At 44.2% G+C, this 26,547-nt stretch overlaps 1 protein-coding gene across 2 annotated transcripts in view; it reads right to left on the minus strand.

Moving 5' to 3' along the window:
- Positions 1 to 26,547, minus strand: part of ITGA2 (integrin subunit alpha 2) — an 89,472-nt gene that overhangs the window by 32,374 nt on the left and 30,551 nt on the right. For both annotated transcript variants that reach the window (XM_066377848.1, XM_066377856.1), the window contains exons 3-14: positions 21,734 to 21,843; positions 18,922 to 19,013; positions 14,997 to 15,111; positions 14,698 to 14,825; positions 12,308 to 12,456; positions 8,941 to 9,091; positions 8,520 to 8,685; positions 6,589 to 6,665; positions 4,690 to 4,828; positions 3,675 to 3,820; positions 1,904 to 2,047; positions 40 to 243 (exon numbers count right to left, since the gene is read on the minus strand). In XM_066377848.1, coding sequence (XP_066233945.1) covers positions 40 to 243; positions 1,904 to 2,047; positions 3,675 to 3,820; positions 4,690 to 4,828; positions 6,589 to 6,665; positions 8,520 to 8,685; positions 8,941 to 9,091; positions 12,308 to 12,456; positions 14,698 to 14,825; positions 14,997 to 15,111; positions 18,922 to 19,013; positions 21,734 to 21,843 — 1,621 coding nt within the window. The remainder of the gene's footprint in view (positions 1 to 39; positions 244 to 1,903; positions 2,048 to 3,674; positions 3,821 to 4,689; positions 4,829 to 6,588; positions 6,666 to 8,519; positions 8,686 to 8,940; positions 9,092 to 12,307; positions 12,457 to 14,697; positions 14,826 to 14,996; positions 15,112 to 18,921; positions 19,014 to 21,733; positions 21,844 to 26,547) is intronic.

The raw sequence follows: 26,547 nt of genomic DNA on the forward strand, positions 1-26,547 counted from the left end.
ACCGTGTGTGAACACATCTCCGTGAACCTCATGGGTTACCTGGGAGTACTTTGTGCGGATGGTGCCCTCATGACCGTTGTAGATGTACACAGCACCGGAGTTCTGGTTTTCCAAAGGTGACCCCACTATGACATCATTAAAGCCGTCCATGTTGACGTCCGAGAGAGCTGCAATCGCTGAGCCAAACCGAGCGTTTTCAACACCCCCGGGGCCTTCAAGAAATTGGTGCCAATTCAAAATGCCCTTAAAAAGTGGGGAGAGGATAGTAAAGCAAACCTTATAGATTTTATAATTAAAATTCACAGCAAATGATGGCCATTATCAATTTGCCAACTGGTTAAAGTGGATAGGGTTGTACACCTAGAATCCAAATTTCTTCAGTTATGATCATTATAAATAAGAATTTTCATAAGGAAGGCCACAGGATATATGCTCACAGAACAAGGTGAAAAGAGATACTGTCTTTACTTTAGTGACACAACCTAAATGAAAGTATCTATTCCTATGGCTCCCCTTTTCCTCAATATCAAGATCTTCACCTATTCCTAAACCTTTTGATTAAAAAAAAAATAAATTCTGGTGAAAAGCTACAAACATGTTGAATAAAATTAAGGTAGAGACAAAATAAAATGTAACATCTTAACTTAGACCTTTACATAAAACTTACTGAACAGTGGGGCATGTTTATAATGGTATATATATATTAAGTGAAAAATGAGACTGTTACTAGCCCATTGTAAGAAACACTCAATAATTCCACCCAAAGAAAAGACATTTCCTCGTAAAAGACGCAGCTGTTTTTTCAACATCTGAAATCCAGAATGGAAACACTGCGTGACTTCTCAGGAAAGTGCTGCTTCTCAACCATGTAACCCGGTCAGTGTTGATTCTGCCTCCTTGACAACCATCTTCCAGAAACAAACCACCCTGTCCCTAAGTTTGATAAAATAGTAGGTCTTCTCCCCTTCAGGAACTAATAATGGTAATCTAGAAGAGTTGACAAGCAAGAGACATTCAAGAAACTGGGATTTGGGCCATTTTCAGCCAAGTAGATATGCCCCATCCTTACTGGATGCTCAGTTATACATCATTTATATGCTTTAGAATTGTTGCATTGCTTTCTTTCAAGGGCTGATTTCTACATTAACTTAAATAGATAAGGTAGGACAAAGTTTACAACAGCTAAACATAGTATTTATTATATAATATCAGCTTCACTTTTCCACCTTTTTCCCCTCTGTGGTCATCAAATGTTCTACGTCACCGTACTTACGATACAGAGTCAGAGTTCAGGCTACTAGTTGGAAAAAACTGTGTTTCCATGTTAGAGTGTGCTGAGTTTTATATGCAAGAACTGGAAAGTTCAGGAGTTGGTTAGACACCTAAATGTTACACTAAGCAACGGAATTTCCTGGCAAACTAAGGTAGAAAGCATCCAGGATTACATGGACGTTTCCCAAGTGCCTGGTCCGATCTGCCCATTTCACTGTAGAGAGTTAACAAGATAGTTTTGAGCTGTTCTTGTTCTGTCTCTACAGCAAAGACTAATTAGATAAAATACTTGGGAAACATACAGATGTTTGTGAGTCTGCACATGGGTGTATTTAAAAAAAAATGACATGCATTTTTAATGACTTCATTTGTATTAAGGGAATATAACTTCAAAGACCTCTCAAGGAAAATGTCAGAGCATGATACAGTAAGCTCTAGTTCATGTGATTTTTAAAATTGTAACTGTATGGTGACATCCCCAAAATGATGAAATATATACCATACTAATTTTGGGTCATCAGCATTCAATAATACTAGATTTTCTTTAATCAAATGCAAAAGTGCAGATTAACTTTTATTTACCAAATGCTAATACAGATTAAACGAAGTCAGAGTCACAGTTTGTTTTTACCTTTGTGATAGTAAACAGGTAGACTCTCCCTTCCTCTTTCTTTAGGTCATTCATGTACATTGGCGCACCGACCAAGAGCACATCTGTAACGGTGTCTCTGTCCACGTCAACTGAACACAGCACGCTTCCGAAATAGGAGCCAATCTGCAGTGACAAGGCATATTTAACTCTGAGTCCTGGCGTTCACATACCCTTAGTATTACACTGAACCTCTGTGTACTCAACAAGGAAAAAGGGAGTGGTTTCTACCTGTAAAGTGCTAGGAACATAAAGATGGATAACAGAGTCCCTTTCTCTCAGGTTGTATCACCTTCTAATATTTGGCTCTTAAATTGCAGGGTGCCCAAAAAATCACTGATAAAATAGTTTTACAAATACAGGTTCCTGAGACCCATTTCCAGAGATTTCGGTGCAGTGCCTAGAATGTGATCCAGGGTACTTTTATAAACACTACAGGTGTTTCTGAGGCTGGTGCAGATAAGGTCTAAGGAATGGGTAATTGAGAAAGGGGGGAGAAGAAGGAGGGAGAGGTGGAACAGATGTTGTGCTTCCATGGGGAACTATGTGATAATAGAGGAGAGCACCCAACAGCGTGTGGTCAGAGCGCAGGGAGGAAGGAACCTCAAACAGACTGAGTGTTACGGGAACTGCATCATAAAAGCACCAAGGAGATTGCTCAGGGAAGAGGAGTGGGGACCCATGGGTGGTGTCAGTGTCCATGGCCTGAGCTGGGACAAGAGTAGCTGCTGGGCGGGGAGGGACAGGGGCAGATAACGTGAAATGAGAGCGGCTGGGAACTGGACTGTCCGTCCCATTCAATTGATGCTCCAGGTGTGCCTCTGTGAAGACGTCCTAAGGATTTGGGAATGAGTAAGAAATAATTCCTTCTGTTACACTTCCATTGTTTCCTTCTTTTTCCTCCTCAAACTAAAAGCACCCTTTAAAAAAATATATTAAAGAGAAAAGTATGTGACCAGAGCTGGTTGGTGGTCAAGGAAGTCAAAGCCGTGGGTCTTCTTCCTCCTGGAAATCCATAGAGACAGTGGGTCAGGTCAAATCCCAGAGAAGAGAAAGCTGTGGAGAGGCAGCTTCTCTGACTCCAGGGAGAAATATTTCCATTGGCTGTCAGAGAGCTGATACTCGTTTCCGATACGCACCCAGCCCATGGGTCCAAACTGCTTAGTAAGAAAACAGGAGTCTATCAGCTGACCTCTGCTCTAATGGGCCATGGCTTGGCATCATGGCCGTTACTGCCTATGAAACTGTCACACCTTGGAAGAAAGTGGCAGAGAAGAAAATTGCTTTGCTTTCAGCAAGGTCAACGCGACAGAACATCACTCCCCTCTTCCCATTATTTCTCCTCCAAACCCTAGGCTCCGAGTAGGGGCTTGCCTATGAAGCAGTGGTTTGGTGCCCATCATCATGGCTAAAGAAGGCCTAGGTATTATTAATCTGGGAGTCAAAAATACGGCACAGGAAGTAGGCAAACAGCATAGGCTGGGAGGCTGCCCAGGATTGGGTCTGAATGACAGCTCAACCCCATGAAACCTAAGTGACCTAGAAAGCTGGTCCGTTTCTCAGGGACCCATCAAAAGGGGATGGCGGGTCTCAGTAGTGTGGTGAAGGTTTAAGGACTACCGAAGTAAACGCAGATGACAGAGCCAGCCACAGGATGCGCACGCGATCAATGGTCGTGTCCACTTCCACCAACTCCCCCACCTGCCCCAGCTGTCCCTAAAATTAATGTCACCTGCTCAACAATGGACTTTACCTGGTCGCCTCTGTGGGCCTGAATAACTGTGACGTTGCCATTCTCATCAACCCGGTACAGCACGATCTGGCCAGTATAATTGGCCCGAGGAGCACCCGCAACAAAATGGACCCACTTTCCGGTAGAAATCGCTGCCACAGAATAACCTAGGAGAGAAAGGGTTACAGAGTAGGTACAGTGGAGAGTCGCAGCCAGGCAGGCGTGCAGAGCTGGCCCAGGTGGTTAGAGGCTCTTTCCTGTTAGGTGCGATACAAAGCTCTTCCAGTCCTGAGCGTGCTGCTGAGGGCACATCCTCCCGTTGCTAGGACGGACTGCTCCTGCTGCCCTCTGACCTGCAGCACTGTCCTGCGTAGGTGGGACATCTACCTGCAAGGCTGACCCTAGATTCCGGGTTGTCCCCATCAGCCACTCACGAACCTGGCCCTCAACAACTACTTCTCTAATCGGGTCCTAAATGGATTTTACAAGGTAATCCTGCCTAATGGAGAGAACACAGATGGTCCTTGGACTCAGATGGTCCCTGCATTGAATTCTAGATCAGCCAGTTACTGCATCATTGACCTTTAGGCAAATTATTTACGTCACTGGCTCTCAAAGGTACAGTGGGATAACAACACTTCCCTCAAAGGGCTGTTGGGAGGACGTAAATGTTCACCTCCACCAAGTAGGCAACTCAGGAACTAAGCCATGGTAAATGATCAAAAAAATTGGTGGCTGCTTCTTAGAGAGAAAAAAAGACTAAGAACTCTGAATTTCTATCAGGCCAGCGCTTGCTGAACTGGCTTTCAGGTACCATTTCCATTTTGCAGAAACACAATCATGTCAGATAAATAACAACCACTTGAACAGCCAGAAGACATTTGTGAGTATAATACAGGTTTCATTAAGTAGTTATGGATGACGGCCGGATAAGCCAAGAGGGACTGTAAATACTGTGCAATGAATGCAGTATGGAGATGATAGTTGTTGGGCTGCACTGAACTGATCCTGAGATCCCGCAAGGGGCTCGCCTTACCCAAATATGAACTGTGGTTTCTGTCTTGCAGAATTTGGTCAAAGGCTTGTTGAGGAAAGATCAAATGTCCATGAGATGTCTTCTGGACAATCGTCCCACTCCAGTCATAAGCTCCCACTGCCCCCAGCATCAGAATATCCTAAAATAATCAAGAAATGAAGATTAATAAAGAAAAAAAAAATCACCTGTAAAGCATAAGAATTCAGGGTAGGCAAAATGCTGAAATAAATTGTCTTGGTTTAGGGGAAATAAATCAACAACCAAGCATGATGAAGAGTATACAAATGTATGTCGATCTATCTCAGAATCATTGTAACGTATGTATTTGTGCCGAAAAACAAGCCTTCCCATGGGCTATGCTACCTCGGGCTTTAGGTGGTATGACACATTACATAGAGAAATCTTTATAATAAGCTATAATCAGGGGGATCCCATAGCCATACCCACTCAAAGGTGCACATTTGCAAATGCTGAATAGTAGTGAACCTTTGGGGAGGGGTGAGAAGGGAGCCTCTGGTCTCATGATTCATGAGAGGAGCTCAGGTTGGGGACGAGGCCGCCTGAGAGACAGGAGAGCATGGCTGACAGAGGAACGGAGGTTGGGGGCTGTAGGGTGTGGCTAAGCCCCTGGTCGGGGTTGTGGGAGGCCCTGTGCACACACTTCTGTTGTCAACTTTCTCCTTGACTCCTCCTCAAATGTTCCTTCATCACCTCTAGCCGGTCCCGTCGAGTTGAAAATAGCACAGCTATGAAGGGCGCCCATAGTCTAATGTAAGGAAACTGTCATAGGTCAGCCCTGGTCAGGGGCGGGGCAGGGGCGACACAGGAGACAGCTACTGTGGATGGACAGACGCCACACCCCATCCGAATGCTCAAACCCAGGAATCCTCACAGAACGCAAGGCGGGTCAGGATGGGATTTATCATTTTTGAACTTTTGACCTCAGATATTAGGAAACATCAAACATATGATTTTGGGTTGGAAAATACAAGCCATTAATTAATAAGTAGCAAATAGGGAAATGATGTATTTGGGAATAAAAGACTGTTGAGATTTATGCGAATAACTCATATATCTGGGTTCTGAAAATGAGGTACAGCGAGGAGCTTCAGAGGAGAAAAATGCCTCAGGACTTTGTGTCCCAAATTCTCTCTGTCAGGGTTCATTTACATTTTTTTCTGAGGGGAAGACCTATAACTTTTCTGAACATCTCTGATGACTGGTGACCCGGAAAAAGCGAGCACCTTTAATTCTAGAGAGAAAACGAGCTGTGTCTGCTGATCCAATCCCCTGAGCTCAGGCTGTTCCCCGAGGATTCCTCAGGGTCCCCTCTTTGTCCTTGAACTGTCCCACTCACATCCCGAGCAGAGTTAGAATCAGACGCTTGAGTGACGGATGCTTTGTAGAAGAGTGGACCTCCCTGAGCTAAGGAGACTCCCCCTCTCGCATTTTTCCTAACTTCTTACTTTTCCAACTCTTTTCTGTCTCTGCTTTTAGAAAAGAGATACCCCAGCAATTTGGAGTTCTACAAGGACAGTGATGACAGGCGTCTGTGTGTCTAACAAACTTTTCCATTAGTCAATAGGCTCAAGGGAAATTCCTGCCATGATAATACCTTGCATTAACATAGTGCCTGTCCCCTGTAGCGCTCAAAGGCTTTCTTGTCCATTATCCTTTTTTTCCATACAAAATCCCCATGGAACAGGGAAGGGAAGGCAATGACCTGCGTTGCTTTGGACGGCAAGTCAGCAGTGTGAAGAGACTCAACGGCTAGGACTAGGAATCCAAACTGCTGATCACTAGATGGCTGTTTTTCCCATCTGGTGGTCCAGGCAGCCACCACACCCACATGTGTTAAGCCCGGTGACAGTATGGCTAGAAGTTATCTGATATACACACGTTTTCAGGAGAGTAATCAGCGCTGAATCCCACTTGTGACATTTCCATCTGGAACTTATCTCCTCCTTGAACGGTGCCTGGGAAACGGCAGTTACAAGAATTATATCCCTGTCATCAATTTTAAATCAATTCTTTTCGTCTCACGCGTGTGCATGCACACACACAATGTGCTGATGGTCACTCAAAAATATGGAGCTGGCAGACTGAAGGTTTCACTAAGTATCCCAACAGCTGGGGAAACCCACAGTGTTTCCAAGGTAGAGATTCAAGTTGTCATTAATCTTGATTACTTTTTAATATATTGATTGATGTGAAGTTTCTGATATCAAAGAACACTCAATATAGAGGATGAGGTAAGATGAAAACTGAGGTAATAGTCTTTTTAAAAAACAAAAACAACAAAAACAAATGATGATTGCTAGCTAAGAAACTATCCGAACTTTTAGCTTTTCAGTATTGGTGCTAACAGATGCCCGCACATCTCAGACGCAGTGGGAGCAACTCGGCAGCTGACCTGTGGGGAGGACAACGCTGACAGGGACTGGGGTCAGGCGTCAGGGAGCAGGATTCAGGACTGAGTAGGAACCTAACCAACTGGGAAGGCTGTCCCTAGTTCAACATACGGAGTGCCTCTGACTCAGTTGGCACCATGAGACCCAATCCATGCTCCTTTCCATTCACAGAGGCCGAAATGGTGGCTTCACCATCTTTGCACGAACGAAGCCCGATTCACTGGAGTGTCACTTGATTCTAGAGAAGACAAACTGTTCCCCATGACGCAGTCCCTTGTTTAAAAGATGTAATCCCTTACACAGGATGAGTAGAGATAACTTTTAAAGTAGCTCAGTGTTCCCCCAAAATCCGTAGTACCAGATAATACATAAAATCAATTTTAGTTAGCATTTAGACCACATCACGATTGTTCAAATTCATGCCACTGTGAAATAAAAAATCACTGCGACAGGTAGCCGAATAATTTAGTATTAGTTCAGGGCACATTAGATTTTGAAAATGATTTAAATAACTTAACAGCACCGTGGGATGTTGAAGAAGCAATACGATCTTTGTGTATAGAACTTTCCAGTGGATAATCAGAAGATTAAGTTATGACTTAGGAATGAATGCTTAATTTATGCAATCCCCTTGGACCTAGTTTCAGAAGCAATACCTGATACATAGTAGGTGCTCAATAGAATATGCTCTTAACTGATACTAGTTGTGTGGGTTAACCATCAGGAACCAGGTTTGGGTTCACGTGGGACTTTTTACCAACTGGAGATGAGTTCCAGTCCTCCTTACAAGTGAGCTCCTGAACAGGGAACATTTTTACACTGGCTAGATTAACCAAGGCCATATAAGTAATTACTGTAGATCTGATCTGAACTACACAAACTCTTCACTATGTTTTTCTAACTTTAAAAGTATACATGGTTTTTGTAAACCAATTCAAGAATTTCAGAAATTGAAAATATAACACTAAAAAAGTAAACGTTTTTACAATTCTAAAAACTATAGTACTGAAAGGTAAAACTAGTTACAATTTTAACAGATATTACTACATGGCCCCCAAAATGCTACACAATTTATAATCTTATTGACAGTCTATGAGCTTCCTGTCTCCATAATCTCTCCAAAATTAAACATTACCAGTCCTTGTTATCTTTTCAGCACAAAGTAACATTGCTTTAATTTATACTTTTAAATAATTACTGAAAGTGGGAATATTTTCTTATGTTTATTGGTGACTTGTATTTCATCTTTTATAAAATACTTGTTCATGTTCTTTGCCTATTTTTCTTACTGATTTATAAGAGTTCTTTTCCTACTAGGTGTACAACTTAATTTAACATCCATGGAGCAAATTTGCAGTAATAAAATCAAGAAATCTTGACAAAGGTTTTTGAAAAGAAAACTGTGGGAAGTTCCTTTACCTTCGATGCTGAAAATGTGCTCTCCGATGGTGCCAGCCTTTTCCAGCAGGGCGGCTTCATCAGACACGTTGAAAAAGTATCTTTCGGTTGGAATGCTGGCAATTGCTTTAATTTCTTTGATTAAATTTTTAGTATCAAGGGCATTTCTGTTTAAGTACCCAAGAACCTTGGAAACAGGAAGAGGAAGGAAAACAGTCATTACTGTTGTAAATCAGTCTCCCTGTTAGTACACTCTAGGCAATTTCTGGACATAATAGTTCCTCCACAGAAGTACAACCACATCCCCCTCATCGACAGGACTGCAGAGGAAAACTTTTATATCAAGGCTTGACGGCCGATGAGAAGGGCAGTCTTGGGAAGTGATGTTATAGAGGAACGCTGACCCATCCAATGAAAGGTAATTAAAAGAAAATGCACTTACTGCTATGCCAAACCTCAGAATATTGTCATCGTTACACTGATCAATCACGGCTTTCAGCATCGAACCATCGTGAGATTCACCATCGGTGACAACCACCATGACTTTGGTAGCGCCTGGCCGGCCACCAGCAGCTGTTGCATAGGCGAAATCTCTGTGGCAGATAAAATTAAAGACTTATGACTAAACAACAACAAACTTACAATGTGGACCTCTTCTTAGAAAGAGGCACTGGAACCACCTTGGGCATGACCAATCATGACTTGAAATTTCTCTTCATGTCAGTCTGGAGACGTATTTTAAGTATGCTCCTCTTGTAGCTTGTAGAGAAACATACACATATCACTCTTGCTGGGCATTTGACAATAATGTCCATGAGTTCCACAGTGGGTGCTGTGTGTGCGTGTGTATAAGCATCTCAGGATCAGGAGCCCTTAGAATTACCTTCTGACAAGAAAATCAAATTCATTACTACTAATCAACAGGTCAAAAAGACTTCCATCATAAATTATAGCCACTGAATCTGCACTCACTTTTTTTGATACAAATTGTTTTGTTAAAAAAGTAATATGGCCTCACTCATTTGAGGAATACAAGAAACAATGTGAACTGAGGAATGGAATTAAACCTGAAGGGAAGGGGAGAGGGAGCTGTTGGGAAGGGGGTAAGAGAGATGTTGAGGGGAATACAGGGGAGGGGGATGCTTTTGGGGAGACACTAGAATCTATGTAAACACAATAAATAAATAAATAAGTTTTAAAAAAATAGATATATTCAATAAAAAAGCATTTGGAAGTTATGAAACAGAAATGTGACACCAAGCCCCTGTTCCAAAGGTACTCACGGTGATCATTTTATGTGTCTTCCTAGAAAATGTCTTCCTAGATGTATAAACATAGTCTTACTCCATACAACTTTACAAAATGGGGCACAGTCTATAGAGCTGCTTTTCATTTTGATAGGGGACTTTCCATGTCGGCACACAGGGTGCTCTTGTTCCTTTTTTAACAGTGTGTGGAGGCACCATGGTTATTTAACCAATTCCCCCCTATTGGGCATTAAGGCAATTTTGAGTTTTGCAATGAATGCTATAATAAATGTCCTTCTACCTTGGTATATGTACCATACAATAACTGGAACAAAGAATAGATACATTTCAAATTTTGATTGCTGATGCCAAACCAACCTTCAGAACTTTCCATTTCTATTCCCAACAGGGTACAAGAATACATTTCTGTCTTTTCCCTAATGAGGGTTGTTAAACCCTTTAATTCAGGGCTTTCTGAGAAGTGACAAATAATACATAATTGGAGTTTTAACATGCATTTTTCATTACAAAGGGATGATGAGCATTTCATATGTTCACGAGCCATTTGTATTTCTCTATAAATTTTGGAATTGAATTTATTGGGATTAAGTTGGTTAATAAAATTACATAAGGTTTCAGACGTACTATTCCATAACATATCATCTATGTATTGTATTGTGTGCTCACCACCTCAAGTCACATCTCTTTTCATTCCCATTTATCCCCCCTTTACCCTCTTCTGCCTCCCTGACCCTTCCCTTCTTCCTCTCATAACCCCACGCTGCTGTGTCCATGAGCTATTTTTTCTTTGCTTAATCCATTCATCTTTCCCACCTAGCCTGTTTGGCATGTTCATCATTTTCTTACTGATTAGTCAGATCTTTTGTCAATCAAGAAATTTATCCTTGTTTATATATATCTAACATATGTCTTAAACTCATTTATCACCTTTTGAGTTTTAATGATATTACTTCTGTTCAGAAATTTTATAGTTTGATATAATCAAACCTACTAATTTTTTTTGTGGGTCTTTTATATTTGACACAGTATTTTAAAAAGACCTCTTATCTATCAGCCCTTTTACATCCCCCACGTCTCTCGCAGTCCTGAGACATCCAGGGAGAGTCACCAGCTGATAGAAGCAGCAGCTAAAATAGAGTATGTGTGCAGCGAAAGGAAGGAGCAGAGCTGAGGACATCAGAAATAGCAATGACAGGATGTGGAGATCTCTCAGATGTGGGACCTAAGGAGGTGCAGGAGAGTGAAGAAAACCGTCACATTCTTGGTCTCCTTCCTGGAGGAGGCGGTGGTAGCATGAGTAAAAACGACAAAATTGTGAGCTGGGGTAGTAGCAGGGCAGTAGTTTAGGATGCACCGATTTTGAAAAGAGACCCGATGCTCTGCATGGAGAGATTCAGTGTCTGCTGGGTCCTGTGTGCATTTCGGGAGCATTCAGAACTGATGATGCAGCTGTGGGAAGCCTACAGGGCTGGTGCCGAGGCAGTGAGCATGGACACGGTGCCCACGGGATGCCCACGGGAAGAGGGCTACAAAGAAAGACAGCTCTGTAGAGCGAAAAGAAAACAGGAAAAGAAGGCAGCGAAGAGGCAAAATTGTTGGCAAAACCTTGGCAGGGGTTCTAGAAGTCTCTGGAGTCCTGGCAGCAGAGGTGGGAGAACAGTGTGTTCTCATCACTACCCAAGGCTCAGGAAGCTCAAGGATGAGGTCTCCATGCGGTGGGGGATGGAGGGGACCACGTCCACTGGCCTGGTGGCAGAGCCAAGTGTTTCAAGGACGTGTGGGGGAGGCGGGTATAGACGCTTGAGGGATCAATCATGATAGAAGGAAGGAATATATAAGATGCAAAAGGCAGGGAGTGGGTTTAAGAGAAGGGGACCTTATCAGTCTCATTTATTTTTTCACAACAGGAGAGCAAGTGATTAGCATTTTTGTCAAGGTGTTTGATTAAAACAGATTGAAGGGGACGGGGGGGGGGGGACAGGGGGGGGACAAGAGAGGCGGGGGGAACGAGAGGGGCGGGGCGGGGGAAACGAGAGGGGCGGGGCTCAGAGTGAGGAGGGTGACAGCACACTGTCAGACCACCCGCCCAGGTTGTCACCAGCGTCAGCAGCCCGCTCCACGTGCTGCAGACCCTAGGCCACTGCAGAGTGGTCTAGGGGTGAGAGGCCATAGCCCTTCTGCATCTTCATAAAGCGCTCCCTTAGTTTAAGTTGTCGGGGGCCTTGACACACATCAATGAATAATTTCAGATGGCTCCGTGTCCTCCTGTTTCAGCCTAAGCTCTCCTCGTTTCATTACATCAAATAAAATCTTTCAGAGAGTCGGTGACTATCTCACACAAGTCCTAGGATCATTTACACTTCATTTCCCACTGTCTTCTCCAAGTGTTGTTAAGTTACAGAACAATTCAACTTTTTCTTCATTATTATTTCTGACTTAGGTGTGGATAGCAGGGATGTTATGTTCCTCTCTCTTTTCTTTTTCTCACTTGTAAGCACTTGGACTTGGTCAGACCCCAGGGCTATCTGCCTCACGACTTACCTTGCGTACTTGATCGCTTTGAACGTATTGGTGAGGTCGCCCCCATGTTGGAATGTCTGAGAGGTTGCGGTGATCATTTCAGCCTTGGTCTTAAAAGTGTTCAAGTTGAACACAACCCTCGGATTATTGGCATACTGAATTAACCCCACCTGCAGGAGAACAGAAGTTGATTAGGAGATTGTCACTAAGTTATAAATCATTCTCATTTGACCAACAGAATCAACATCAAACATGCCTTTAGACATGGCAGGTAGCTTCAGGGAATCACTTTCAAATTTGTTCTTAAGAGCAGTTCCTTTTCTTCCAATGAAATGACTTCTTTGTTAGGGGTTGTGAGGGTAGAGCAACAGGGCTCAGCACTTACTGATAAGCAAGACAAGGTGTCATTGTGTACAACTTGGTTCCCTAGAGTAATAGTTGTAAATGTTTAAGCACTGCCCTATAGTATTCTAATGTGGATCATGATCAGAAAAACATTCATAACAGAAAGATAAAGAAAAATGATATAAATTTTCTAATGAACAGTAGATATCAACATGTAAATATTTATGAGCAGCCATCAATGGAAGGTAACATCTCATCCATTGGGGATAATTCCATAATAAGAAGAGGAGGAGAGCTCAAAACAATTGATTACTGCTGCTCTTCAAGGCAGTCAGTCTGGATAAATTTATTGTGCCCTGGTTCCACTCATCACATACCTCAGGGCAAAGACACTGCCTGTGCCCACGGTGCAAGAGATTCCAGGCATCAGAGAAAATGCACCCAAGAGAGTCTGGTCTGAGGGAGCTGAGAGACAGAACCCCTCCTGGACAGGATGTCTGGGCATGTAACCTAACTCTTCTTAGATCCAGAGGGTCAGATAGTTCCTTTACTGACCTTCCTCTCTGCACAGAAATCAGCCTGTCTGCCTGGGAGTCGGGGACCCCAGGGGGCCTGGATTTCTGAGTTTCAGTTGTGACTTTCACTAGATGGCAGAAATGTATTACTGCACCCTCCCCCTCCCATTTTTAGGAGAGATTGTAAGACTTGAGAGAGAGAGGACAGGGCCAAAAATAATTCTGAGGCTTTCAGAGTCTCATATGAGAGGAAGACGGTAGCATCTCCCAGGATGCAACCCTGGAACCTCTGTATGGGACAGGGACAGGCCGGACAGACGCTTAAGGAAAGGTGGTCCACCAGGACTCCCAGAAAAGTCACATCTACATCACAGGCAATGAGGCTGAGTAAAACCACCTCCAGAGGAAAGAAGGTGCATGGGTTAAGAAGACAAGAAGAGAAAGGCCACGCATTCTATACAGGAAACTATTGATTAAGTCATGTTGTTGTTGGTGGGGTAATCCATTTAGAGATGGAGAAAACAGCAGGTCCATATGAAACTCCTCTTACGAGGGGCTTTGACAGTGGTTTCTACAGAAGCCCAGGCTATACCCAGTCTTACTTAACAGAACGTTCTGGTAAGAGTCCACAGTGAAACCTTCACAGTTTTGGCAATTTAACCTGCTCTGGGTATTAGGAACTAAGGTCAATGGGAAAAAGTATAACAATTTTTTAATACTACTGCGTAGCAAAGATGAAAAGCAAATTTCAGTATAGATAACCGACCAGCATATAGGGGGAGACGTTCTGACACATGTTAGCTGATGGCAGGCACTGGAGCATCTGACACAGCCCAAGAACACACACTGTCACTCTGGGAACCGGTCCCCAGTGTCTATGTGCTGCTACAACCAGAATGACTGAAGGAATGGCAATCCAATAAAAAATAAAGAAAAAGAAACCCAGGACTAAACATAGTGCTATTCAGTTTTAAAGAAGCATGACGCTTCTGCTCCTGAGTGCTGGTTGCCTATCTCAAGAAGATAGAAAAACAAATGAAAGACTCCTTCAAATGCAGAGAACTAAACAAAACTACTGAAAAAGGGAGGGCAGACTAGAATATGACAAAAGACTATAAAATAATAAACAGTGGAATTACATTGTCTACAGACTGATTTATAAAAATCCAGAATTCAAGGGTAATTGTTTACCAGCTCAGAATAAATGAGAGAAATTCCCTATTAGTCCAAGTGGGTACAAAGAAAATACACTATATTGGATTTTAAAATATATTAATAAATTCATCAGAGGAGGAAGAAATAAGCAACAAAAGAAGATTAAAATGCTATCTTGTGTACCTGATGCCTATGTCAGAAACAGAAATCCAAGCTCAAAGACCAGCATAGATAGAGTAATTCAAGAGACTACAAGTTTCATTTACCTCTCAAGATCACGGTCAAACACAATTGATATCGGATTCTGACGAATGCAAAAATTACAAGCGCCTATCTAACACTGTTTTCCCAGAAAACAAGCTGTGGGTTGGACGTCTGTATTGCTGACGTTCATACCTGTGTCTTCATGGGGCCAATATCCAGGCCTTGTACAAATTTTTCCAGAAAGTTCTTTACTGCCTCCCAGGGGTAGATACTGTTGGATTCGTCACACACCACCACAACATCTATGAAGGAAGGACAGGCTACACAGGGGAGGACGAAAGAGAGAGATGGCCATAGGTGAGTCAGGCTGCACACACCAGCAAAATGGGGAGTGGGCAGACAGAGCTATGGGACAGGGCGGCACGTGGCCGTGGTCTGCCCTCCCTTTACCGCCAGGTGCTGCCCAGACCCTCCGCGCACCCCGCACTTACCCTGCACTGCAGGTGAGAAGCTGGCTGAGAGCTGAAAGTCGGGACTGACGTCCGAGCAGACCCCGGTCGCGTAATACTGGCTTCCACACTGCTGCGCCCACAGGGGACCACACGTCTTCCAGGCCATGAGCACAGTGACAAGACACGAGAATGTCAGACCTCTGCCTCCCCACCTAGGTCACCTAAAACTCATTTCCATTTTTCCACCAGACATAGGAGTCATCAACCCTCAGCATGAACAAGTCAACAGTGCCTTTGAGCGAGCGTGAGACAGGCAAAGAGGAGCGAGGGAGAGGTGGCCATGTGTTGTGCCCATGGCAGGCTTCTGGGATAGGGGTCCTTGGACTGTCAGGGGCGGTGTCAGTGTAGGGGCCAGCCCTTCATGTCACTCACCAAAGTAGAGAAGAGGGGTGCTTTCATTCCGGGAACACCCAGGAAGGAGTACAAAGTTCATATCCTGTCTTTCCATTACCTGGGTGTCGGGTGCTTCATGTGCAAAATGAAGATAATCATGCCTCCTGTGTCTTTTTTTTTAAGTAAAAGAAGGGGAGATAGACAGATTCCCACATGTGCCCCAACTGGGATCCACCTGGCAACACCATCTGGGGTTGATGCTCTGTCTATACAGGGATGATGTTTGCAACTGAGCTATTTTTAGTGCCTGAGTCAGAGGCTTCAGGGAGCCATCCTCAGCTCCCAGGGCCAACACACTCAAATCAACTGAACCATGGCTTTGTGTGTGTATGTGTGTGTGTCTGTGTGTGTGTGTGGAGAGAGAGAGAGAGAGAGAGAGAGAGAGAAAAGGGAAGGTGAGGGGGAAGCAGGTGGTTGCTTCTCCTGTGTGCCCTGACTGGGAATTGAACCCAGAACTTCCACATGCCAGGTTGACACTCTACCACTGAGCCAACCGGCCACGGCATGCCTCCTATGCTTTTAATGTTGTTGCAAAGATTAAATGGGTCTCTAGGTATAAAACACTTAGAACAGTGCTGGGTAAAAGGCATGTGGTATGGAATTGTTAGCCAGCATCATTCTCGTTGTAATTCTTGAACACAGGGCTCTTCCTGCCCCTTCCATTTGTACTATTCTGCAGAAATCATGAACCCACATGTCCCCCCAGGGCCAGGCTGGAAACCCAGAAGAGAGCTCAGGGCCAGTTGTAGACACCCAGGTGAGTGAGGAATTCACACCCTATATGCAGGACAGCCAGATTGCCCACATTCTCAAGGACAGTCAGAAAGGACAAATTTTGTGTTAAAATGCAGTTAAAAAAAGTGTTCTGTGCTTTACAAACAGATGAGTTTCATGAACTGCTAGTTTTTAGCTTTGCTAGAGAGAAATGTCTTAGAGGATTTCAGAGCCCCTCATTTCCACTCTCTGAAGCCTTCGGTCATAAAGGCTGACACCTGTCTTCTCGCCCACATCGTGTGTGCTCCCCTTCTGCGCCCAATCCCAAACTCCCCTTCTCGGCACGCCCGCAATGCCAAGAACGGACTCAACCCCACAGGAATGACTAGATTAAATAATATTAAATATATAAAAGAAAACAATGGGAAAGAAGAAATCTAGTCAAGATCTTAAAAAAGCAGCTACAAGTTTACCTTTAAGCTGCAGACCAAAGATTAAAACCGAACAGAAAGTGTGGACTTGCAAAAATCAGTTGGAAGCATAAAAGGAAATTTATCTGACCCAGTTTAATTGCTGGCGTCTCGGAAGAGAAGGCAGCGGCTGCGTTCCATTTTCACGCTTGGTGAACAGGCTGGGCTTCCCCCTAAAAAACTGGTTCACTCTGCCAGTTAGGGCGAAATCATTACTGATGCCTTTGGTAGTTTTTCCAAAGAACAGATACCAATGATTAATTTCTATATCCTCAATCCCAAGTCGGTATTTTTCCTAATCACCTTGCAAAATAATAACTCATGAAGTATTCAAAAAAAATTTTTTAAAGCGATGGAAAACAGCATTAAGAAGTTGAAATTAGAATATGCCAATTGTTACTGCCAGAAATACATTCCCGCTTTAAGCCCAGAATTTAAGGAGTTTCAAAAAAAATGTGATGATTGTTCGTCTTTTCCACATAATTCTTGAGTATCTTAAGATGTTGGTCTCTTAGGCATGTAAAAAAAAAAACTGGCTTTCTTCTCCTTCTTCTTCTTCCTCTTCCTCTTCTTCCCCTTCTTTTTCTTCCTCCTCTTCCTCCTCGTCCTCTTCCTCCTCTTTTTCTCCTTCCCCTTCCTCCTCCTCCTCCTTCCTCTGTTTTCTCTCTCTCCCATACATCTCTCTCTCTTTTCTTCCCTCCCTCTCTGCTCGCTACATGGTTAATCTCTCAAATTCTCTTGGGATTTTATTTTACTTTATCTGAAATTACAGGTGAAAAACTTTGAAGCACATTCTGTCATCCATAAGTCTCAATATATTTCTCTTTCTGAATTTACTCAATTTTAAAAACAAATAAGTCAAAAAAAAAAAAAGATGAAAGCAATCCTATTATAAGGATTTAGAGATATCCTAAAGCATGAAGGAAGATTCATGACAACATTCATCTATGCACTGATGCAATACATAAAAGCAACACTTGATTTACTTAGCAGTACAAAGTCTGTCTGAATACTAAGTATCTATTCTTGCAAGTAGAATGACGTAGCTCAAAATTGATTCATTTTTAGAAGACTCCTGTTATACACATAGGCTTTTAGGTTAGCATGTCCTAGGTGTAATCAATGTCAAGTTAAGCTTTCTCGGACTATTTTAATACGACAATAGTACAAGTAGGGTACAGCTGTAAAAGCTGCTGGAGATGGGTGATTTCAAACTGGAATTCTGTTTGCCTTTCAACTTCTTTTGTGTGTGTGCAATGATTTTAATCTTTTCATATCATCAAATCTTTTCAACGATTTCCTATATTATCTCTTTGGTTAGTGCTAAGCTCAGAAATGCTCCCCTCTTTTGGAAAATTTCCACTTTCTTCTACTTGCATACATCAACTCTCTAATTCCCTTGAAAGCGCACTTGGATATGCAAGTTATTAACCCATGGAGTGGCCAGACCACTTGGTCAGGAAGGTATTCTATCTCATTGATCTGTGATATCTCTTCACAGCATTCGAGAAAGTAGATGAGAGACTGAGCCATGCCTTCACTAGTATCAGGTTAGCCAAAGGTTAGGGGAAATGATTAAAAACAAAAGTACGTTTCAGCCTTGAGACCTGCTTTTGGAATCAGCAGGACCTCTCTTGAGTGTTGCTATAGAAAGGAGAAATGAGCCCTGGCCAGTTGGCTCAGTGGTAGAGCGTCGGCCTGGCGTGCAGGAGTCCTGGGTTCAATTCCCGGCCAGGGCACACAGGAGAAGCGCCCATCTGCTTCTCCACCCCTCCCCCTCTCCTTCCTCTCTGTCTCTCGCTTCCCCTCCCGCAGCCAAGGCTCCATGGAGCAAAGTTTGCCCGGGTGCTGAGGATGGCTCTGTGGCCTCTGCCTCTGGCGCTAGAATGGCTCTGATTGCGGCAGAGCATCGCCCCCTGGTGGCCATGCCGGGTGGATCCCAGTCGGGCGCATGTGGGAGTCTGTCTGACTGCCTCCCGGTTTCCAACTTCAGAAAAATACAAAAAAAAAAAAAGGAGAAATGAGACCCAGAGTTCCACTGTTATCAGAAAAGACCACGCATTACTTTTCAAATGCAAAAATAAAAAAAAAATATGGTGTTCCTTTTGCTCGTCCTTCTCCAAACATTCCGGGGCAATGGCTTTGCTGAGTGTCTTAAGAAGCCTGCCCATCTCCAGGTTGTTAGTTCACAGTGGATAGCCCACGGCTGGTCATAAAGCAAACTCTAACATTTAAACCTCACGATCTGTTGTCATAGGAGGGAGGCCGAAAAAGACTGACTTCATACATCCTTGAGGAGGACTGAGATCTGAAAAGCAAATACTCACAAGAAATCCTCCGGTTCCCACGTTCCTTGTCAGAGTCAAGCCCAGGCTCATGTTGGTTTTCATCTCGGTAACGTTGGGAATGCTGACGGAAGCTTTCAAAGGGAAATAAAAAAAAAAGTTTTAAAATGTTCTCCACTTATTTAAAGCTGTTTAAAAACTTCCCTTGCACACACACATTTATTTGAAGCCCTGAATTTAGTGCCAAACACCCGGAAGCTCAGTTGACCAAGCATAAGGCTGCGAGAGGACTTCCGTGACCCAATGGTTCCCTCATCTGTGTGACGCTGAAGGTGTAAGTTACTGGGGGTGGGGTCCAGAGAGGGCATAACTTACAGGCATTTACATGTTAAATGTTCAAAGTGCCGGGCCACAAAACACACCTGAGGACACCATTTGGTCTCCAGTTTGACATCCTTGTCCTTTCCAAGGTCATGACAACTATCTAATGCTTCATTATGTATCAGAAAAAAGTATCCTTACGGTGTAATTGTAGGATGCCACATGGTGGAATCCAGCTCAAAGCAACAGTGAGAAGATTTTATAAGGAAATCCTGAGGCTAGGCCCATCCAGCAATAAATAAATCTCTCCAACCCCGTCTCTGCCTCTGACCCAGCACCATCCGCTGTGCCTGTCCCTGAGCTGCTGAACACTGCCGTTCTCCTCAGTGACACCATGACCTCACGCTCCCCAATCTCTGCCATGTTCATTTATCTGGTCACATCCCAGGACGACCGTTCTAAAACCTTATCCTTCTTTCCAGGCCTCCAAGTGCAACCCAGGTCCCCTCGCTGTCTGTGAACAGCGTGTCACCCTGGAAGTGTGAGCTCAGCCTCTCCGCACATCTGCCCGAGGATCGCCGTAGGAATCCTTCCTTCGCTTCTTAGAGAAGAGAACACCCTTTCTCAGATGCCTCAGGTGCTGGGGATCCCATTCGGACAGTGCAGCTCTTGACAAGCTGTCAACTCCCGTTTACCTCCTCCGTCCTCTCTCCCAGCCAACAGGATCACCTCCCTTTTATGAGAAAAATCTTCCCTGGGCCCCGCGACCCCACCGAGCCGTTTTCCTGATTCTCCTCACTACTCCGCCTCCTGAAATAGAGGCCGGCCTTCCTCCATGCACCTGCTCTCTACTCACGGCCCCTAAATTCCTTGTCTACGTTCTCCCATCCACAATGTCGGGTCTATCCTCTGGATGCGATGATATGGGGTGCAGAGAGGAAAACAATAGAACATCTAGGTGTGTTTTTATTCTGCTAAATGTATTATTTTTGGTTAGGAAGATAATATGTCAGTACATGTATGTCATTTTAAAAAAATAAAATGAATACATTAGGGATGGGTGTTCAAAAGCGAGAGGTAATATGAAACATTAGGGGTGTGTGTGTGTGTGTGTGTGTGTGTGTGTGTATTTTTTTTCCTTTTCCAAGTGAAAAGAGGGAAGATAGAGAGACAGACTCCTGCATGCACCCCAACTGGGATCCACCTGGCAACCCCCATCTGGGTCTGATGTTCTGCCCATCTTGGGCCATACTCATAATCAAGCTATTTTTAGCACCTGAGGCAGAGGTTCCATGGAGCCATCCTCAGCACCTGGGGCCGATGCATTCAAACCAATAGAGCCAAGGCTGCGGGAGGAGGAGAGAGAGAGAGAGAGAGAGAGAGAGAGAGAGAGAGAGAGAGAAAGAGAGAGAGAAGAGGGAGGGCTAGAGAAACAGATGGTCACTTCTCTTGCATGCCCTGACCAGAATTCAAACCTGGGGGTAGCCAGCTAGGGCCTGTATATATTTTTATTATGTTTAGAATTTATATGTATTCTATGTGTATGATGAGTATTGACAATGTTTCAAGAATACGAATCTCAATCACATGCACCCTCCTTAAACAAGACGAGCCTCTGCCCTCAGTCACAGTACCCTCCACCTCCAGCCTTTAACATGATTGACAGCTGGCCCATTTCACTGAAGACAGGTTACTGAGTCCCTGCTGTACGTCAGCAATGACTCTGGAGGTCAGGGAGACACAGGCGTGTCAGCAACACTCTCGCCCTTGTTTCTAAGTCTTAGTCACTGTTTTTGAATCTCTTCTTTCCTTCGACTTCCACATCACTATACTTTCCTAATACACCCCTCAATTCCTCAGGACTCTGGGACTCCTCAGTGCTGGCTCTTTTGAATGAGGATGATGATCGAATTGAGTAATTTTTTATTTTTTTGCCTGCATCAGGAAGCGCTGTGTGGAAATATGACTCACTTAGGTTTCCAGTGGCATTTTGTAATTTTTTACATTCATAGAGAGTCTTTGAGATGTGGGCAATTACAACAGCAATTCCAAACAACTACAGATAACTCCAAATCGTGACTGTTTTTACTAAAAGGACATCATTTAGATATAGTACCTCTGAGATCTGTCCAAAGACTGACATGTCTAGACTTCATGGCTTGTTTTGAAGGGTGAGAGAGAGAGAGAGAAAAAGGGGGAGGGGGAGAGAGAGAGAGAGAGAGATGTGGGTAAACTCAGATTTCTGTAAATAATCCAAAATCATCCTAAATGTTGGTGCAAACTGGTTCCTATCTGGAGGTAGATGGCCCAGGAGACAGTACATTGTTGACACATCTTATTACATCAGGCCTTCAAACTGTGTTGGAAATTTAGATACAATTGGGTCCCATTAACTGGGCAGGGGCAATAAAAGCTGGTATTTTTTTAAAACAGAACTGTGATTGGTTTTGTTACTTTTCAATCGTGTATACAACAAACCAGGTTTTGTTATTTGTAAAAAAAAAAAATTATCACATTGCTAATTACAACTTACTTTGCAAATTGAGTTTTTCACATGTGGTAGTGGGTAGGTCAACAGGACATTTGTACACGTCTCCCATTCGGTTCTCCGGAAAGCCGCTCCATGGTGAGCCAACCAGTAACCTAGAAATAGGGGTTTATTTTATTCAATGTGAAATGTTAGCTAATGTGTCTTAAAGATAGACCAGATCACAGAGCAGTGGAGACACACATCTAGTTTCGATTTTTAACTAGTGAATAGCTCACGTTTGTATGGCTACAATTTGATCATTTTTCCTTTCCTCTTTGCTGATCGATGTCTGGCTGGATGTCTGACATACAGCGGTCCTGTTCCAGCACATGGGAGGTCTCTTGAAAGCACAGCTGACCAATGGAAACCTAATGCAAACCACCAGCATCAGATACCTATGTCATTTACAATCTTCTAGTAGTTACATTAATAATATGAAAACCTTATGTTGTCAGCCAGGTGGTGGCACAGTGAATAGAGCGCCAACCTAGGACGCTGAGGACCTAGGTTGGAAACCCCGAGGTTGCTGGCTTGAGCGCGGGCTCACCAGCTTCAGTATGGGATTATAGACATGACCCCGTAGTCGCTGGCTTGAGACCAAAGGTCACTGGCTTGAAGCCCAAGGTCGGTGGCTTGAGCAAGAGGTCACTGGCTCAGCTGGAGCCCCTAGGTCAAGGTACATATGAGAAACAATGAACAACTAAGGTGCCACAACTACAAGTTGATGCTTCTCATCTTTCTCCCTTCCTGTTTGTTTGTCTCTCTCTCTCCCTAATATTAATAATAATAATAGTAAAGCCACATGTTGAAATTAATTTAAATAACATACTTTATTTAACTCAGTATATAGAAACTACCATGCAGTGTATTTTAATGAGCTATTTGACATTCTTTATTTTTTTTTTCCAAATTAAGTCTTTGAAACTCAGTGTGGCCTGACCTGTGGTGGCGCAGTGGATAAAGCATCAACCTGGAAATGCTGAGGTCGCCGGTTCAAAACCCTGGGCTTGCCTGGTCAAGGCACATATGGGAGTTGATGCTTCCAGCTCCTCCCCCCTTCTCTCTCTGTCTCTCCTCTCTCTCTCTCTGTCTCTCCCTCTCCTCTCTAAAAAATGAATAAGTAAATAAAAAAAGAAACTCAGTGTGTACTTCCTACTTAGAGCACAAACCACTGTGGACAAGTAACATTTCAAGCACTAGTAGCCACGGATGGCCAGTGGCTATCGCAGTGGTCAGCCTCCCCATAAAGAAGGGAACAGGAGCAAAAAGCAAAAACTCATGTTAGTCGAGTGCTTTCTACGCGTTAAGAACTTCCAGGTTGTCTAGGCCTAGGGAGCAGATGAGACAGCTCACTGGCTTTACGTTTATCATTTCTATAATGGGGTCAGACCTTCGCAAACAGTACAGAGTGCTATGTTTACGGCCAGAACACAGGATGTGGAGGTCAGAGGCTGCTGCTCACACTGCCCCTTCGGGGAGAGTCACTTCCGTTTGCGCTTCTGCAACCAGAGACCGTGGGCTTCCCCGCAGAATCACTCAGCCAACATCTCTGACCACGGAAGAGCGGACAGAGAAAGTCTACGTGGCAGTCTGGTAGAAACTGTCACAGGTCAATTGCTCAGTGACAGCCAGTTATGAAGAAAGGATACTTGTCTTAGCAATTTTCCTTTGTCACTGCTAGGAAGGATTAGTTTATCTCTTTAATGAAACTTAAATTTCTTCACAAGCCATTTGTATCAAAAGTTTATCGTTGTCAATTAAACAGCATGTGCTACATGCTAAGCGCTACAGGAAGACTTTTAAAAGTCTAAGGCCCACGTCTGTTGAGTAAATCTAGTGAAACTATTGAAAACACGTGACAACTAATACCATAATGATACAAATGAATGAAAAGGTATGAGTAAGTTCCCCTCTGGAACCAATATTAAAATGGTCAAAGGACAGAGGTAGCAGTCACCCTTCTCAGCAGAGGGACCAACGAGAATATTCCAGAACAGGAGAACAAGGATGACTCTGAGAGATGGTTAATGGTTCAGTACTAAGTTTCTCCCCTTATTCATCTCACATAATTAGTCTCAAACTAATATATATATATATATATATATATATATATATATATATATATATATATATATACACACACACACACTTCTTTTTAGATTTTATTTATTGACTTTGAGAGACAGGGGAGAAAGGGAGAGAGATGGATAGAGAAGAGAGAAGTATCAAGTCGTAGTAGTTGCTTCTATCTGCTTTGACCAGGCAAGCCTGGGGATTTGAACCAGCGACCTCAGAGTTCCAGGTCGGCACTCTATCCACAGCACCACCACGGGTCAGACTCAAGCTAATATTTTATAAAGCCTTCTTGAGTACTTCAATTCAATTAACTTTGATTAAAGTTAGAGTTGAAAGAGTTTTCCTCTTATAAGTGTATAATTTAGTTTAGTTTGCCTATTAACATATTAAATGCAGACAGGATTACAATAATATCTGGCATGTGGAATTAAGGTGTTGGAAAAAGAAATCTGAGTGATGAATATTAGTAAGGTATCCACATTCTTTTTAACAGAGGGAGAGAATCGGTCCCAGGATGGGAAACGTGGATCTGAGTACATCTCAGACTGGTCAGATCCACGACAACTCAGAGGACATGAGGAAAGTCTCGAAGACTCTGTACTGTGAGAATTGCCTTTCTGCCTCGTCTGTGCAAGTCCTTGTCCTCATCCCCCATGTGGGGCGGCATGCACCACCTCTGCCGTTTGTGGGTAGGACGCGTCATAAAGTACGAGAAAGACATAAAGAGATACAGGGCTCTCACGCACCCCTCCAGTTCTGTTTCTCTCGGTGCACCTTCCCCAAATTCCCCATTTCCGCCCTGGTAAACTCAGCTCCTCCACTGAACCAGAGTCTCTCTTGCTTCTAAACCTTCATGCAGTCTGTGTCCTGTCTGGCGTAGTTCTAATACTTACATAAGTCTCCCATTAGAAACCACCTCCTCCAGGAAGTCCTCAGGCACTTCTGAATCTGAGCGAGGTGGCTTTGCTGAGTGCTACCCTAGCCTCTGACTTTTCTCTGGACCAGTTTTTTATCACATGACCCTGTAACTGCTCGCCCACTGACTAAGTCCCCAGTGAGAGAAGAAAGGTCCGTGAGGACTGGGCCCGGTGCTGGAGCTCCGAGAAACAGCTAGTTGACCTAATGGATGGAAAGACAAACGAACAAGCCAATGAATAGATGATTCTACGTTATTATTTAAAAGAATTCTCCTGGTTGAAAAGAAGTTAAGCAGAGAAATGAAAATGGTTAATTCTCTTCTTATTATCCCAGTTAAAGTTAAAAAAAAAAAAAGAATAAAAGAGAACTTCGCGGAGTCGAGAGGAAGCGTCCACGTACTGGCCATGTGGCCACTGCTCCTGAGCCAGCCCCCCATGCCGGCAGCTCAGCGACCTGTGTGGTCCCAGCAGAAGCTGATGTGGGGCCTGAAGGGACCAAGAGGGCACCTTCTAGCAGGAAACGATGATAGGACGGATGGATCTCCTCTCCAGCATGCTGGGGAGAGACATTAATCCAGCAAATCTTAAGATAGCTGGGCCCACATGTGAGGTTTTCCAAACATGATCGAATTTCATGAGAAAAAGAAGCCTGGGAGGAGTTTGTGTCCGTTTTCCAGACGGAACCACTGAGACAGACGAGCAACGGACTCGTGTCCACAGCCCTACTGAGAGCCAAGGGCAGCGGGCCCTGAGGCCCAAACTCTTCACCCTCAGTCCTTCCTCCCTCCTCTGAGTGGCAACAAGGCCTGGCATGGGCCCAGGCTGGGCAGCCTATCTGAGCATCGGGGCTCAGCTGCAGAACCACCAAGGAGCAGAACCTGGAAACGGAGAGCCAGGCCCTGCTCACTGCGATGGGGGCTGTGACCGTGGGGTGTAGGAGGGGATGCAGACCTGCACCCACGCTGCTGCGGGGCCAGGCTCTCCTGTCTACATGCAGGTGAGCACAGGATGTGTTCAGACAGTATCCTGTCCCAGCCCCCACCCACCCAGAAAAAGGCACTGTAGGGCAGAAACTGCATCTCAGCTAAATGGAACCAGTTCTCCCCCGAAGGTTTCAGCAGCAAAGCCATACCACTAGCTGCCGGCCTCCTCGATGACAAAGCTCACAGGGCTACTGGCCGTTTCCTGCTGACTCATCGTCTCCGGGACACCTCCTCCACCGCAAGGAGGAAGTCAGGATTGACAAGCAGCAGCTCAGGAGGGGTTCCGGCATTCCCACCAGCCCTGGGGGAGCACGGCCCCCATCCATCCGGCCGGAAGGAGGAAAGGCAAGGCTCTGCACTGTGTGCGCCACTTCACAAGAAAGATGGGACAGTTCTCAACAGTCTCTCAGAGTAGCCACATGGATCTAACAGTTTTGTCCCATTTAAGCTCTGAACACTAGAAAACAGTGAACAGTGGAAAACCAGACTGTTCTGGTAACTGGGGAAGAACAGCAAGGGAGTGCTTGCCCTATGTGACACATCCTCCAAATATCATGAGCCACACTGGTAAGCAGCCGCCTGGTCATGCCAGTGACTATGGAGGATGTGTCCTTTGCTGGGGCTGCTCCCAGCAGATGCCCTTGTCCCTCCCACCCAAGGGTCTGGGTGACACCCTGGTTCCTGATAACGCATCCTTGTAGGGAAAGGCCATGACATCACAGTGACTGTTCCGAAGGAACTGGAACATCCTTCAATGATCAGACAGGAAGAAGAGGGGAGGCTGGTATATTTAGGCATAAAATTTTATGTAGCCAGCAGTAGCAGAAGGACTCACGTGGAG

Source organism: Saccopteryx leptura, chromosome 1 (assembly GCF_036850995.1).
Source record: "Saccopteryx leptura isolate mSacLep1 chromosome 1, mSacLep1_pri_phased_curated, whole genome shotgun sequence".
NCBI classification, from domain to species: Eukaryota; Metazoa; Chordata; class Mammalia; order Chiroptera; family Emballonuridae; genus Saccopteryx; species Saccopteryx leptura.